Source organism: Nicotiana tabacum, chromosome 24, assembly GCF_000715075.1.
Source record: "Nicotiana tabacum cultivar K326 chromosome 24, ASM71507v2, whole genome shotgun sequence".
NCBI classification, from domain to species: Eukaryota; Viridiplantae; Streptophyta; class Magnoliopsida; order Solanales; family Solanaceae; genus Nicotiana; species Nicotiana tabacum.
Genome location: NC_134103.1, coordinates 67,000,908 through 67,017,752, shown reverse-complemented (window position 1 = coordinate 67,017,752; position 16,845 = coordinate 67,000,908). Strand labels below are relative to the sequence as shown.

Sequence of the window (16,845 nt, the reverse complement as noted above, 5' to 3'; positions counted from 1 at the left end):
GAGGGGGAGGATGTAACGACCCGACCAGTCATTTTGATAATTATACCCTCGTTTCCCCATTTACTGCTCACTTTATGCTTATCAGTTGTTATGTGACTTGCCGGGGTAGTTGGTTCGATTCGGGGGTGTTTCGGGATGAGTTGAGATGCTTAGTCTCGAGGTTGGAAGCTTAAGTTAAAAAGGTTAACCAGATGTTGACTCATGTATAAATGGCTACGAAATAGAGTTCTGATGGTTTTGATAGCTCTGTTGGATGATTTTGGACTTAGGAGTGTGTTCGGATAGTGATTTAGAGGTCCGTAGTTGATTTAGGCTTGAAATGGCAAAAGTTGGAGAATTAGATGTTTTGGAAATTGAGAAGTTTGACCGAGAGTTGACTTTGTGAATACTGGGCTCGGATTTTAGTTCCGGGAGTTAGAGTATGTCTGTTGTGTCATTTATTACTTGTGTACAAAATTTGAGGTCAATCGAACTTGATTTGATAGGTTTCAGCATTGATTGTAGAAGTTGGAATTCCTTAGTTTTCATTATGCTTGAATTGGGGTGCAATTCATGTTTTTGATGTTGTTTGATGTGATTCGAGGGCTCGACTAAGTTCGTATCATTTTTTAGGACTTGTTAGTGTGTTTGGTTGAGATCTCGGGGACCTCAGGTGGAGTTTGGATGGTTAACAGATCAAACATTGGAATTTAAAGACTTCTGAAGTGCACCAGGTCTGGTGCGATCGCACATGCGGAGTTTTGATCACAGGTGCGAGCTTACAGAAGCGAGCAGGGAATCACAGAAGCGGCCTGGAAGGAAGTGGGTAGTGGTCGCATGTGCGAGGTTATTTTTCGCACCTGCGTGGTCGCAGATGCGATGCATTGAGCGTGGAAGCGGATATTGGGCAATTGGGGGAGTTGCGCAGGTGCGAAGGGAAATTCTGCACCTGCGAGTTCGCAGATGCGGAGGAAGCATCACAGAAGCGAAAGGGGGCCTGGTGAGGCAGATCTGTAGAAGCGGAAGAATTACCACAAAAGCGGAACCGCATTTGCGGTTAAATGATCCACATAAGCGAAAGCACTGGGCAGAATGTTAAATTCGAGGGTTTCATGATTTTTCTCATTTTGGACTTTGCAAACTCGGTCTAAGGCGATTTTTGAGAGGATTTTTAGGGGTTTTTTGAGATAAGTCACTTGTGATAATTTTTATTCAATAATCTTGTTTCCCCATTGAATTTCCCACCTAGTTTGTGTGTTTTTGTGTTGAAATTTGGGAGTTTGAGGCTAGGGATTTGGAGAGTTTGATTTGAGGATTTGAGTGGTGTTTTGGTATCGGAATTTGGTAAATTTAGTATGGTTGGACTCATGGTTGAATGGGCTTCTGGATTTTGTGACTTTAATTAGATTCTGAGACGTGGGACCGGGGTTCGACTTTTGAGTTGACTTTTTGACTTTTGATTAAGGACTTAGTATTTTCTTATGGAATTGATTCCTTTAGCTCGTGTTGATTGTATCGAATTGTTTGTGGCTAGATTCGAGGCATTCGGAGGCCGTTCCGTGAGGCAAGGGATTATTGGAGTAGGGATTTGCACAGTTTGAGGTAAGTAACACTTCTAAACTTGGTTCTGAGGGTATGAAACCCTGAACTACGTGTTGTGTGATTGGTGTTGAGGTGACGCACATGCTAGGTGACGGGTGTGTGGGCGTGCACCTTAGAAATTGTGACTTGGTCAATTCCATGAAATTATATAGTTGAATAATCTTGTTGTACTCGTATTTTCACCATGTGTTATAGAAGTTGATTTGTCAGTCATGTTAGAAATCATGCTTAGGCTACATGTTGGTATTGTTGAGACCCACAGAGGCTGTGTTACATGTTGAATTATTTGTTTAATTTGCTATTTTGTACTCAGTCACAGTTATTATTTGCATATTATATCTCAGTCTTTATTGTCCTTTATTGATACATTATATCATTATTGTTTGGGTTGATTATCATGGTTCTTGTGAGCCCGAGAGACTGGAGAGATTGATGACTGAGTGAGGACGAGGGCCTGATTGTGAGGATATTTATAGGATCGGGTTGCACGCCGCAACATGTTTATTTGATCCATGCCATGATTGGCTTATTATAGCGATTGGGCTGGAATTGCCCCTCTGGAGTCTGCACATCCACAATGAGCGTATTTACCTACTGAGTGCGAGTGCCGAGCGATTGGGAGGATTGAGTGGATGTGAGGATGGAGTGACTATAAGGAATGAGTGACTGTGAGGATGGAGTGAATGAGAGGACTGGGTGACTGATACTTCGAGAGTATACATATGATTTCATTACAGTTTTTATACTTCAGTTGGCATATATGACTGTCATGTAGATACCGATATGTGCCATATCTTGTTTGAATTGAACTTGACATGATTTACCTTTTTGGGCTTTAACTATTAAACTTGAAAGCATGCCTATATTTCTGTACTGTAATCCTGTAATTGAACTATACCTATGAAGCTCGTCACTACTTTCAGCCCAATAGTTAGACTTGTTACTTACTGAGTTGCTTGTACTCATTTCTATACTCATGCTACACTGGCGTCCGGACACAGTGGTTGCTGATTCTCAGAGTTTACTGTCGTTCGGAGATATTCGAGGTATTTGCCCTGGCGTCCGCAGACCTTGACTCTCCCCTATCCCTCAGTCTTATTTATTCAGTTTCAGTTTTCTTAGACAGTATTGTAGACTTGTATTGAATAGATGCTCATGTACTCAGTGACACCGTGGTTTTGGGAACTTCTGTATTGAGTTGCGGTGGTTTTATCAGTTTTATGAGATATTTATTTATTTAAACCTGTTTTAGCATATCTTAAATTTGAAAGTGTTGGAATTGTCTCAGTAGTCGGCTTGTCTAGTACCATGATAGGCGTCATCACGACAGATTGAATTTTGGGTCGTGACAATATTCCCTTTTGTTGCTCGACTACTTTGTCATGATCAATTTTACTATCGACATTGGCAAATAGAGTTCAACTTTTGCAATTATTTGACAATGCGATTTAAATCAATGCAAATCACAAACATATCCGAAATGTCTTTGAACAAATTGATTTTTAAAAATGAAAGTAGAGTTTTATTCGTTTATTTATAATTAGGAATAGTAGTGACACATTCAATTAGAATTTCGATATAGATCTCTAATTTGTATCTATGTAATAACAAAGTCAAAGAGTTAATTCTATATTGGTTAAAATCACAAAATATAGAATTGTCTCATTTTTAGAATATGATTGAATTAGAATAACATTCAGACTTTTTAACACCCGGAATATATAATACTTCCACATTCAGACATTTTAACATAAAACAACTGAATATTTATGCAAATAGGTCACATTCTGAATGTTTCTTTTAGTTTTTCGAGCAAACAAATCTGCATCGTACTATGAAATATTTTTAAAAAATTATATGAAACGCGTATTAAAATATTTACTATAAATAAATTTAATAGCTTTAATATCAGATAGATCAGGTCTTAACATTAGAATAATGAACTCCTAACGAACACAACATCATTTTGTAACTAAAAGGAAGACAATAATTAAGCTCTTCACCCATGAAACCCCAGTCATGTATCGGAATTTAAGTTCAATTCTTTGCACTCAAAGTGATAATTTCTTTCAAGCCTACCCCTAAATATATTATAGTGTACTATAAAAAATTTAATATAGAAAAACTACTCTTTTACCTTCGGTCCTTCGTAGTTATATACTCCCAACAAGCAATAGTCAAGATAATTTTATACTTGAAAAAATAAATGTACGATGTTATGTGAGGAAAAAAAGGAGAAACTTCAGTACAAATAACTTAATACATAAAACAATAATGTAATTACATACATTAATTCATATTGTTATTATGGGCGTCATCTTTAACTTGCCAAAGATCTCCTTACCAATATGCTCTATGCAACCCGTATTATTCCTACAAATTTCAATTCAGTTATAGCATGATTACCATGGGTCCTAAATTTAATAAATACCTTTATTCATCATTGGAATCTTACCAATTAGGTACCTACCACACTAAATTTCATAAAGATACAATCATTACCGAATAAATATATCAAGTAATCTGATCTCAAATATTGAATTAAATTAGCTGAATTGAATAACAAACTACATATAAACACGCACCCTACAAAGTATATACGTCTCCTAACTACGCAAAAATCTCGTATTTTCATTAGTACGCTCGATTTATAAAAAATTAAACGAATTTAATGAGTATTGCGATTGTTATTGAACGTACTTTAGAATTTTGAAGAAAATAATACAACGTAAGAAATTCAATTGAAAATCAATATTCAGTCGAATTTGCTTCACATGAGCAATAAAAATATTTTCAAACTCATCATCACCTAGAAGAACCATATAACAATTTCCCTCCTTTGATTGTTGTACGATGCTCTTCACGACTTCGTCTAAATACATGACGGCTAATTGTGAGTCTGTGATACCAATAGCTTATTTTGCATTACTACTTTCATGGATGGAACAAACCCTAGCGTAAAGGACAAAAACAACAAATCTAATTTAAATAAGGAATAATTTATATATGTTAAGATTTTTAGTTGATATTTAGAGTCTTTAATATTAAGAGTTTTATATAATTCAAATAAGGAAAGATTTAACAATTAAAAATTTAGTTGATTTCAATAGCCTAAATATTAGAAAAATAACTTAAATTACAATTTTATCTAATGTAAAATATATTTTTAAGGGTAAAAAAGGCGAACGACATTTCACTAAGGGCATTCGTGCTATATATATATATATATATATATATATATATATATATATATATATATATATGTATGTATGTATATATATGTATGTAATTAATATATATTCGTGTCATTTTTAATTATTTCATATCCTTTTGTGAGTTTACAAACGAAAGGTCATAATAGTATAAATTGCAACACAAAATCAACTTGATATTTTAATTATGCTAGCGATTAGTTTTCATATATTAATTTAATACATGAAGTAAGAGCAATGTTTATAAAAGAATAATTAATATATATTCGTGTCATTTTTAATTATTTCATATCCTTTTGTGAGTTTACAAACGAAAGGTCATAATAGTATAAATTGCAACACAAAATCAACTTGATATTTTAATTATGCTAGCGATTAGTTTTCATATATTAATTTAATACATGAAGTAAGAGCAATGTTTATAAAAGAATAATTAAATGAGATTCAACCATATAACATGTATGTATCTAGCAAAATAATAATAAAATGTAACTATGAATGTCATTTTATACTAAGTTATGTTTTAAAATTTTAAATTATCCGCAGTTAATTAATACGTTACAACTATTATTTTCTAGCTATTCTAATGACTTAAACGGAAAACATGTTCAATACGAATGTTCATAAATCTACTTATTTATATATATTTATCTATGCTATATTAAAAGCACAAAGATCCTTTGATAAATATTATTCGTCTTTTTACCCTTTTAAAACAGGTTTTACATTGAACAAAATTATAATTTAGCTATTTTTCTGATGCTTAGTTATAAATCAACTAAATTTTAGTTATTAATTTTTTCTTATTTGAGTTCTATAATAATTCCTAATATTTATGAACTAATGTGTGAACCTTACCTTATATGAATTGCTAAAAAATAGAAAACCCCACAAAATCATATATTTAATGCAAACGTATTATAATAATGAACCACATGAATCTATATATCGTTCATCTTTTTTATTCTTTAAAATCTATTTTATATTAGACAAAATTATAATTTAAGCTACTTTCATACTATTTAAAACATTGAGATCTATTAAAATTTTACTTATTAAATTATTCAATATTTGAACTATGTACGAATACCTATTATTTAGGATTAAAAAAGTTATGTGAATAAGGAATAAACATATAAAAATTTCTCCAACAAATCCAATGACATAACATCTCTAAAATTGTGTTAGACTTTCAAAAACGTATCAATTACCGATAATAAATGACTCTGAAGTCAAGTATGAATATACCATTTCCACATGTTCATATCATTAATATTTGACATCTTTTCATATTCGTATAATATTTTCTCTTTTTGTTTTGGTAATAATATTTGAAAAATGTACTAATTGAACAAATGTAGTATTTTCTCTTCATCAATTGTGTAATATTTGAAAACCACTCTCAATATGTATGAACTATGAAGCAATTCTTTTTTCTTTGTCATTGTATTTTCTTCATACAAACTAATTTGCCTCTTTATTTTTCGTTTATATGAACGATTTGTGTTCTTAAAATTTAAAACATAAGTATTTTTTTTTATAAGCTTAGGTATTGAATCTATTTTTTTTCTATTTTCTAAAACTTACTACGGCAAGTATTGCTACAAAAATTATCTACCATTATATTTTGAGATAGTAATTATTGTTGGAAAATATAGCAATCGTTAATATCTCTCGCTAATTCGTCACTTAATAGGATTTATGATGAATTTTTATTGTTTAAACTACATAACTTATCCGTCGCTAATTCTTTTTTATTTTTTGTTAACTTGTCTAGAATACATGGTATCTAGAAGATCATGTTGATAAGAAACTAAAACAAAAGAAAGGGATACATAAAAAATCACTGAGCTTTCACCACTATCTTGGTCATTTTCATGATTTGCTAAGCCATTCTCTGCTTTGTTGACTAGATAGCACCAAATATTCTTATTTTCAAGAATTTTAATTTTTTAAATTTTATTTTATTACTTAATAATATTATTAATAATATTTATATATATATTTTTAAATCTTTATATACATTAACATAGGTACACGTGCATCACACGTATTTTAAGACTAGTACAATCAAATCTCTCTATACAGTTTCATTTGTTCCGATATTTTTTGATTGCTATAGTGAAGTGATGTTATACAGGATATATATTATAATATAATATAAAAATCGGTTTCGAAAAAATATGACTTTTATAGTGAATGATTGTTATATACAGAATATGTTATATAAAGTTATGTCTGTATTATAAAATATGCATAGCCAAAAGAAGTTGAATATGATTTTAAGAGAGAGAATTGAGTATTAACAATAGGCAACCTGGGCAAGGGGTTTATTCATATTAGTTCATTGACTTATTTCATACTTTGTTGAGTGTTCTTTTTATCGTTCAAAAGATCTTATTCTTATGACTAAAATTATTCGAATAAGATGTCAATTCCAGTATTGAATTTTTTTTTTTTTGTTGACGAAGGGGGTGTATTTTCCTTCTTAAAATTACTCTTATTACAAATATTAGTAAGTGGCAATTTGCTTATGACTACGATTTAAATACAACGTGTTTGAGTGAAAGGGGCGTAGACGTTTACTTGATTTTATTAATTTATATTTATGCGTTTTTTTATTTTATTGAATTGAATTTGAATCGAGAAAATTAGATAAAGTTAGGACCAAAGTTTCCTTAAACCTATATTGTGTTATTTCCTTATACAATAATTTGTTTGTTCTGAATATTATTTTTAAATATTATAATAAAGTGACTTTATAGAGAACATATATAGTTATATAAGTATGCGAGAGTTACTGTTACTATATTTTCGTAAAAACCCTAAACCATTATATGTTGTGACCCATGTACAAAAGTCACACGTGCACTGTTCCACTTTCACCACATATAAAACCCATGGGTTTAGGCGTGTTTAGGGTTTAAGGCAGTACCACTCCAACAAAGAGCACTTGCAAGCTCTGTTGCCTGTTTTTTCCAGAGAAGAGAAAAAGATGGGTGCTGACAAAGGGAAGAAGCAAAAAGTAGATGAAGAGAACAACACCATTGATGGTGAGCTTGTTTTTTCCATTGAAAAATTGCAAGAAATACAAGACGAGCTTGAGAAGGTAAAGTAATCCATTTCTTCCTAAATATGATTTTTTTAAATTAAATTTTGAGGTAAAAAGGAAATATTTTACCCCCTTTGTGTTTATAATCCAAGATCTTAAGTGTGTTCGGAGTACACTGCATCTACTACTTTATAACAATTTTTGAGTTAGTGCTTATGGAGTATTAGTAACATATACTCTTTTTTTAAAGAATTAATTTGAGTGAAAAAGAGGACCTTTGATGTTTCTAATAGAGAATTTGGTGGTACCAGCTTCTAAATAGGGTGTGATTCATCCAATTTGGCATTTTGAAGCGGATTTTGTAAGTGGAAGGTTGTTGCAGTGGCATGGAATTTATTTCTTTGCGTGTGTTGATATATTATTATCTGGGTTTTCCCCTTATTTGTATATTGAAACCTGGGAAGATTTAATTTTTGCAATATATGCCTCCCCTTATTGGTCCCAATTTTTGCGAATTGGTGTGTAAATTTAATTTTTGCATTATATGCCTCTTCGTATTGGCCCTAAGTTTTGCAAATTGGTGAGTCTGTAACAGTGAAATAAGATATCGTGGCATCCTCTTATTGTGGACGCAAAGTGTCGTCTTTTTGTTGAAGTAATGGTAAAATGCTTAGCTTGAACGAAAAGTGAGTGTAACCTTGTTTATGTATTTTTTCTTCCTTGCAAACAACTCATGCTCGACAACGACATAAGCTACGCGAGAGGAATAACCTTGAGGTTTAGATTGGCAAGATAATATCTGAGTTACAACGTGTGAAACTCGTATAGAGGAAAAAAAAGGATTGTCTTCATTAATTTTTGTGATTTGGGGCATGTTGTCCTTTTTCTTTTCTTTTTGGATATGTTATGCGGCATCGTATGTTTTAGTTCCTGTTTTAGCAGTAAGTATTTACAAGATTGGTGATCCTTGTCTTTATTTCTGTGGTGGAAGAAAGGCCCAAATTTGGCTTCTAAGTTGCATCCAAGAGAGTTGACCTAGTGGTCAGTGAAGTAGATACAAACCTTGGAAAACCAGCAGAGACAAAAACATATAGGTGCTTTCTTCCCATCTGCTTAAGTCTTGGTGGGAAGATTACTCGGTACTGGGAGGTAGCAGGTACCCGATGGAATAGTCGAGGTGCGCATAAACTGGACCGTTATAAAAAAAGAAAAAAATTGGCTTCTAAGTTTAATGAGAATAACAACTAGTTTGCATCTGTGGGTTCCAATTTACATTTCTGTTTTTTTTCCCTTTTGAGTTAAGTTTCATTATTCTAATGCATCATTTTGTCGTTTGACATTAAAAATGTCACCTGCTCCGCCGGTGACGCGCCTCAACTTTTTTATATAAATCCTTTACCTTTTCATTAAAAAGAAGATTTAGGAGAACTCATTGGAGGAATAATCTAGTAATCCATCTTTCGTCCGCCAAAGTTCAATCTGGAAAACACCGTTGGAGCATATTTCTAAAAGCACCACCAATCTAAACCAAAATAATGAAAAGAACATAGAGAACTGGGACAATTTCTATATTGGTGGCACTCTTAGATCTTCCTTTATACGCAAGATGACAAAGAAAAAGTGTGTGATAGCTGAGAACCTTGCTTCGTAAGCTTCCCTTCTTTGAATGCATGTGGTAGTATCTATAGCATATAGTTCGACTCCATGATTTTTTGGAACATCATTAAAAGTACGAGAATATGGGCTGTTTTGCTACTGTGCTCACAACATAAGCTGGTCGTCAGGGTATAATCTAATTTAGGTGAAACAAAGATTATTTTTTTTAGCTATGGAAAAATAACTAAGAGTTGATTGCTAGATTTCTTTTGTTTAATTGGTCTTACATGTTAACTAATGAGCATTTAAATTTACCTAGCAGATCAATGAGGAAGCAAGTGATAAAGTATTGGAAGTGGAACAGAAGTACAATGAGATCCGCAAGCCTGTCTATGATAAACGAAACGACATCATTAAAGCTATCCCGGACTTCTGGTTGACTGCTGTTGGTGATCCTATCCTGATACTCCTCTCTAAGTTGTTTAAATTCTGAAGTGCTTCTCATCTTATTGACTTGTCTCATTTACTTGCAGTTTTTGAGTCATCCTGTCCTAGGTGAACTTCTAGCTGAAGAAGACCAAAAGGTTTGGTTCTAATCTGTTGCTTATAACACTATATTAAACTGGATTATTACCAACTCTACTGCTATTGATTTGGCCAAGTTTTATCAATGCTGAACTTGTTATTACTTTTAATGAGTCAATGCTGAATTAGCAATGAGGCTGTCTTCTACAATAAAAATTTGATTTATCCTTTAAATGCTTCTTGAGTTCTGCATCTCAAAATGTAACTGCCTTATACCATGCTAGATCTTCAAGTTTCTAAGTTCAATTGAAGTTGAAGACTCTAAAGATGTGAAGTCGGGCTACTCGATAACCTTTGTAAGTTTCCTCCCCCACATGAAATTAATGTACATCGGTATATGTTGCTTTTTTCTTTTTCTTCTTTTTATTTGGGAAATTCAGAATGTTGATCTCCTTTTTTTGACAGAACTTCAATGCGAATCCTTATTTTGAAAATACAAAGCTCTCAAAGACCTATACCTTCCTTGAAGATGGACCCACAAAGATTTCTGCTACAACAATAAAATGGAAAGAAGGCATGGTAAGTTTCCATTTTGCAGCTTGAGATGTGACATGTTCTGTACATTCTATATCTCGTCATATTAATTATGTTGGTCGACTCTTTGAAGGGCATTCCTAATGGAGTTGCACATGAGAAGAAAGGAAACAAGCGATCTCATGCTGAGGAAAGGTGAGTTTACTTATTTTTAGCATTTCTATATAATCTAAATTTAATCAAATTTGGCTATTTATTGATTTTATGCTAAGACTCAACTTAATTCACTGTTATATCGCCGGGAACCTTGGTTTGCCTAATGTCTGATGGTAGGCTTGCTCATGTCAAACTTTGTTGATGATATGTCAGAGGTGTTTGGTTCACATACTAGTTATAAGGGGATTATAATGTATGAATTGTTTTTGTGGGGATTAATAATGAGGGGATTGTTATGTATTGATTAATGATGAGGACATTGTTAAACATAAATCACTTATTTTAAAAGGGGAGTTTTTTGTCTTTAAATAGTTTAAACCCTATATCGCTAATACACATTCTAATTTCAAATTTAATGTTGCATAAAATATTACATAGATTCCCGCATAGTTTAATGCAAATATTATCTAATACCTCCAACCAAACACTATATTAGTTACGCGGCGATTATTTTTGCTTATGCGGCCAACCAAACACTGTATTATCTTATGCGGGATTTTATGCTGGTATTATTTATTCCAAACCATCAACCAAACGACCCCTTAATGCTTGAGTGTTTGTCGATGCAGACTATCACTTATGGGGCGTATAATTGGTCTATTGTAGTGCCTTTCGAATAGCATACCCAATTCATCATAGACAATATTGGTAACTGGATTGTTTTGCTTCAAAATTGCTGGTTTTTGGTTAATGGTGAGACTGAGCTTGGTCATCATAATGAGAACAGAAGCCGAGATTCTTTAGAAATCATGCCGGTAATTTTGGTTAATGCAGCTATGAAATTACTCTTCGTATTGGGGCTTGGTGGATGAGATGGAGGCTCGCCTCATGGGTTTTGTGTGATAAGAATGTGCCACCTGGACTTAAGGGCAAGTTCTATAGAGTGGTGGTCAGACCGGCTATGTTGTATGGGGCTGAATGCTGGCCTGTCAAGAAATCCCATGTTCAGAAGATGAAAGTAGCTGAAATGAGGATGTTGAGATGGATGTGTGAGCATACCAGGAAGGACATGATTAAGAATGAAGTTATTAGGGACAAGGTAGGAGTGACATCTGTGGAGGACAAGTTGAGGGAATCTAGGATGAGATGGTTCGGGCATGTGAAGAGGAGAGACATAGATGCACCGGTCAGGAGGTGTGAGGGGTTGTCCATGGCGGGTCTGCGGAGGGGAAGGGGCGGGCCTAAGAAGTATTGGGGAGAGGTTATTAAGCAGGACATGTCATTGCTTCAGCTTATCGAGGATATGACCCACGATAGGAAGGTGTGGAGGTCGAGGATTAGGGTTGCAGGTTGACAGTTAGTAGTATGTTCCTCCTAGGCTTACCAGTAGTACTAAGACTATTTTTGTATTATCTTAGTCATGGTTCTTTATTATTACATGTGTTTGTTGTTGTTGTGGTTGGTGTTGTTGTGTCATTCACGCTCGTCACCATAATACATTGTTGTCACCTTTGTTTACTACTTGGTTGCTTTATCTTATCTCTACTGTTCCATGAGCCGAGGGTCTATCGGAAACAACCTCTCTATCTTTATAAGGTAGGGGTAAGGTCCGCGTACACACTACCCTCCCCATACCCCATTTATGGGATTTCACTGGGTTTTTTGTTGTTGTTGTTGCAGCTTTAAAATTACTGTAGCAGTACTATGTCCTCACTGGCCTTATTTTCTGTAGTTTATGTTCTAGCACTTTCTTGATAAACATTGCAATGTGATAGGTCTGGTCATCCTTGCTCAGTTGCTTCCCCTCTTCGGGTTTTCTATGCAGCTTCTTTACATGGTTCAGTGAAGTCAATCAAAAAGATGAGGATGAGGATGAGGCTCTAGAGATTCAGGATGAGGTATATGTTTATATCTTCTGCAGATTTCTTCCTGATGATTTTTTCTTTCCAATTTTCCATTTTCTTTTTTAGGGGGGAGGTAGGGTTAACAGTGCTAATTTGGTAGAGACTGAGGTAAAATTTCTGCTGAAAGATTTTCATTTTGACACTTTGTACCTTTGTCGCTTTTGCAGGTCGCTGACATAATTAAGGATGACTTGTGGCCGAACCCGCTCACCTATTTTAACAATGTTAGTTCCATTCGAGTCCTTATTTTATTTAATAAAAATTTAGTCATGAATTGCTTTTGATAACATCATCTATGCATATTATACCACAGGAGCCTGATGAAGAAGATTTTGATGGTGACGAGGTAAAAATCACTTCGTTAGTGTCATATCTGTATCATGGATAAGTACATGAATACTTAGTTTTTTGTGACTGTTTGTGTGTTTCTCTTTGGGCATACATTTTTCTAAGAATATTTCATTTCCTTATTAAACTCTTGCATTATATCTGTCCTTTCTTGTAAATGATGTCGAACATTCTTCTTGATATATCAGCTTCATAAGAAGGTACTTCCCAAGGTCAAAGATCGTAAGTAAGAAAGGGTCATTGAGGGTTGAAGAAAACTCTGGAGTTGAGTGGAGCTTGAGGTTGTAACTACCTTATCACTAGAATTCAAGTGTATGGTTTTGGTTGCTACCTTGGGTGATTTTTTGTTGCATAAGTAAACTGTTGAGTAAAGCTTGCTGTAATGATGGCATTAGATTGAGTGCTTACTAAGCGTTTTCTTACTCCTACCTTAAGCACTTTTTGGTGAAAAACTATTTTCCATGTATAACTTCCTTTGTCCTTTTGTCTCTCCCTACTTACTATGTCAATACAATAGCAACAGAGCTTGCTCTTGAGATTAGAGGCCTTTTGAGCTTTTCAAGAATTTTCCTCATTTTATTTGTCTTCATAGAAGCATAAATTGTAAGCATAGTCTGATTATTCCGTGGAGGCTCTAAAATCCTAAGATCTGCAACCTCCCATATCTTTGTTGTGGTAGTTTCCTTCTCTTCTTTTAATGCTCATGCTACATTTTTTACATTATTTCTGATCAGTTTTCAGCTCGGTTGTGAGCCTCAGAAGATTCATTTACTATGCTTTCCACAAACCTTTATTGGTCTTATTTCAAGTCAAAAGTAAAGAAAGGGGACCTGAAAAATATAAGACACCAGAGGGTGAAAGGCAAGGGGTTGACGGCAGTGCTTTTGTATCTTTGCTCTTTGCAAAATGAGTCTGATATCAAGTCCAGAAGGTTAGAATGCAGCCGCCTTTAGAACATCGTAAAGAGAGAAAATAGTAGGTTTAAGTTTTGGGCAGGGTAGGTGAGTCGTTATTGTTACGTTTAAAAAGACCAGGTTACCTTCTAGCATTGAACAAATCTTTATTTCGATGGAGACTCCGCATTCTTATTTTGTTCTTGGGCGTAGGATATAGGTCTCTGTCGGAAGCTACAAGCTATTTGTTTAGAATGAGGGATGGGTAGCAGGACCGCTCAGTGTTGTTACCCTTCATTGATTAGGAAATAAAAGTAGAGTGGATACAATATTTCCAACCTCTCCCAAATTCGACTAAGGAAGAAATAATATCTTTTACCTTTTCTTTTTCCAGTTTTGTCAAACATGAGTAGAAGGGTAATTTTTTAAAACTTGGGGGAAGTATACATGTAATTCCCCTCACTTTATCTTCTCTTTCCTTGGTTAGACCATAGTGTATATGGTCCAATATTGGTCAGGACAGCTTAGAAGTGAATTCAGATGGATGGATAATTTTCAAACCTCTGGTGTTCTTTGATCCTTGATAAGTTACTGTTGAATTGCTCATAGGGTCATTGGTAGAGAAGTATCATTATGATGTGCGCCATTCTTTTTGGCAGAGGAACAATATTCTGATACTATCGTATTGATATGTTGTGCACTGTAGATTTTCGGGAATGTGGGCACAAATCACTTCTTGATTACTTTCCTGTTGTTGATTATATCAGGTGAAAAGACCTGTGTTTAATGGTTCTTGAGGGCTCTTGTCAAGAGCAGAAAGAGTCATTAATGGCTTAAAATTGTAAAACTGGCTTTAAGTCTTCCTGATGTTATTAAGATTGCAGATAAATGTTCTCTGGTCAAATTGTTGAATTGGTTGATTTGACTTGAATGCTAATGCAGGGAAAGGACAGTGAAGGCTCTGAAGACGAAGAGGAAGAAGAGGAGGAGGATGAGGATGGTGATGAAGAATGAAGGCAGATAATCGCCTCGTACTTTGGGATCTCGTCTTCAATGGTTTTAATCATCAGGGTTTAATGTCTGTAAAGAGGCTTTGAGTGTTGCCAAAGAACAGAATAACTGTGGTGACTATACCTTTTCTCTTCTTGTATGGTTTTAACTTATAAGCAAAATATCCAATTCCGGAGGTTCAAAAATGTTATTTCATTAGGCTGGCTTGCTCCCCCCTCCACCCTCCCTCCCAAAGGGAAAAAAAGGAAAGCGCGTGATTTTATGACACTTCTAGTTTGATTAATTAAGTGTTAGTCTGGCAAATACTGATAATGTTAGGTTATGGAGTTATGATCATGGATTATATATATTATATGCTCACTAATAGCTTAAATAGTGAAGTAGAGATTTTGTCTTTCTATCTGGAAAAAGCCTCCACAGTGCTCGTTTCCTAACTTATGCGCTTTTATAGAACACCACATCTTTTTAGTTCTCATCTTCAATGATCGAATAATCAGGGTCTTTTGATGTGCGTAAACAGGCGATGAATGTTGCATAAGAACGGAATTACCGATACTGGAGATTCTCGGAAGCTTGTTTAATTTAAAGCAGAAGCTTTCAGTTTCTAGTGATTTTGGAACATATAATGAGGTATTCAATTAAGGAGGGGGTTATTTTATGACATTTATTTATGGTTAATAATCAAGAGAAGTCTGGAAGAAAGTGCTCGTTTATTAGGTTGAATCGATTACTGGAGTTTTGGTTACGAAATCTATTCTATACTAACTGAAGAAGATGACATTGCTTTTAGGGAGCTCCCCATTTTGCTAGGGGCATCGCTATATATGCTTCACCACTTCGTCTGTGAGTTTGAAAATACGAATAGAAAGTTTTTGGCAAATATACATTTAACCCAAGCATGGATTGGACTGGATATCCTTTGCAAATATAAACTCACTCACGACGTTATTATACTCAAGATACAACATAGAAAATCAAGCAAAATGCAGTAGTTCAATTGTCTCTAAGTCGCAGAGGCAAAGGTGATTAATGTTGTATTGTCTTCGTGCCTGGCTGGAGGATTCAACTTCTCTTTTACTCTCACACCAAAGTAATCCTTATATTGGAATCTCCTATATTTTGGAGGCTCCCCGATTTCTTTACTAAATTGTGGCAATGGTTCAACCCATTTATCTCCATTCAAATTGTAGAAAAATACAAAAACGTAACGACTTTTTCCCTTGGGCCTCACCACTTGGTGGAAAGGGCTCACAAATCTGTCGTTGGTTAGCACCTGCCAATTTGCCATGCATACATTCAAGCAATTAGCAAGGATGAAATTAATACAATCAAATCTAAAACATTTCATTTTGTAGCTCTTGTTAATTAGTAATTTCTTTGTTACCTGAAGAACATCGCTTATATGGAAGACCAAGGCACCCTCAGTTGGAGTGACAGGTATCCATTCCCTATCAATGAGAACTTCTAAACCTCCAGCATCATCCTGAAATATGAGACTCAAAACAGTAGGGTCCTGGGAAGTAACGATAACTCAACAAAATATCCACCATGGTTGATCAAAGAATTCTTGTCAACAAAATAACGACAACTCCATAGCTTGGTGAATGAAATCTATGGGTACGCCATGGTTTACCACTTGAAATAAGCCGTACTCAGAGCAGGCTTGTTTGATTATGTCAGTGACCTTCTTCTTGCCCTCTCGATCTTCTTCATTCAAGAAGAAAGTTGACAGATCAATTGTGGGAATACTAACTGCGCTTGCCATCCTTGTCTAAGTTGATCCTAATTTGGAAGCCGTTAATTGTTGGTCTTTCCTTTCTTATCTATACACCCTCTCACTTGATCGTTCCCTTTTTATAGCCAGGCTCCAAGAGAACAAAGGAAAAATAATACGGCAAAGAGCCAAATATGCACCTTTACTTTCTAAAATGGTCTAAGAATACCCCTCGTTATATTATTGGATTATCTATACCCTGCAGTCATACTTTGGGTTCAAATATACCCATCATTTAAACGGAGGGACACGTGTCATC

The 16,845-nt window shown here is 34.6% G+C and overlaps 1 protein-coding gene and 1 long non-coding RNA gene across 3 annotated transcripts; one reads left to right on the top strand and one right to left on the bottom strand.

Annotated features, from left to right (window-relative positions):
* The first annotated feature begins 7,690 nt into the window (after positions 1-7,690).
* On the top strand, positions 7,691-14,997 carry LOC107770224 (NAP1-related protein 2). 2 transcript variants are annotated; one of them, XR_001644564.2, is made up of 10 exons: positions 7,691-7,902; positions 9,764-9,886; positions 9,975-10,025; positions 10,251-10,322; positions 10,432-10,545; positions 10,634-10,695; positions 12,432-12,554; positions 12,728-12,784; positions 12,874-12,906; positions 14,744-14,997. XR_001644564.2 is itself a non-coding variant. In XM_016589503.2 (10 exons), the coding sequence occupies exons 1-10, from the start codon at positions 7,789-7,791 to the stop codon at positions 14,813-14,815; spliced, it is 771 nt and encodes a 256-aa protein (XP_016444989.1). In that variant the 5' UTR covers positions 7,697-7,788; the 3' UTR covers positions 14,816-14,997. The 2 variants fall into 2 exon arrangements, 1 of the variants encoding a protein (XP_016444989.1); XM_016589503.2 differs by having other exon boundaries at positions 7,697-7,902; positions 12,482-12,554.
* Positions 14,998-15,640: 643 nt separating this feature from the next.
* LOC107770225 (uncharacterized) lies at positions 15,641-16,637 on the bottom strand. Its single transcript, XR_001644565.2, has 2 exons — positions 16,197-16,637; positions 15,641-16,085 (listed from the first exon to the last, which is right to left on the bottom strand). It is a non-coding gene; the product is annotated as an uncharacterized LOC107770225 (long non-coding RNA).
* Positions 16,638-16,845: the final 208 nt, after the last annotated feature.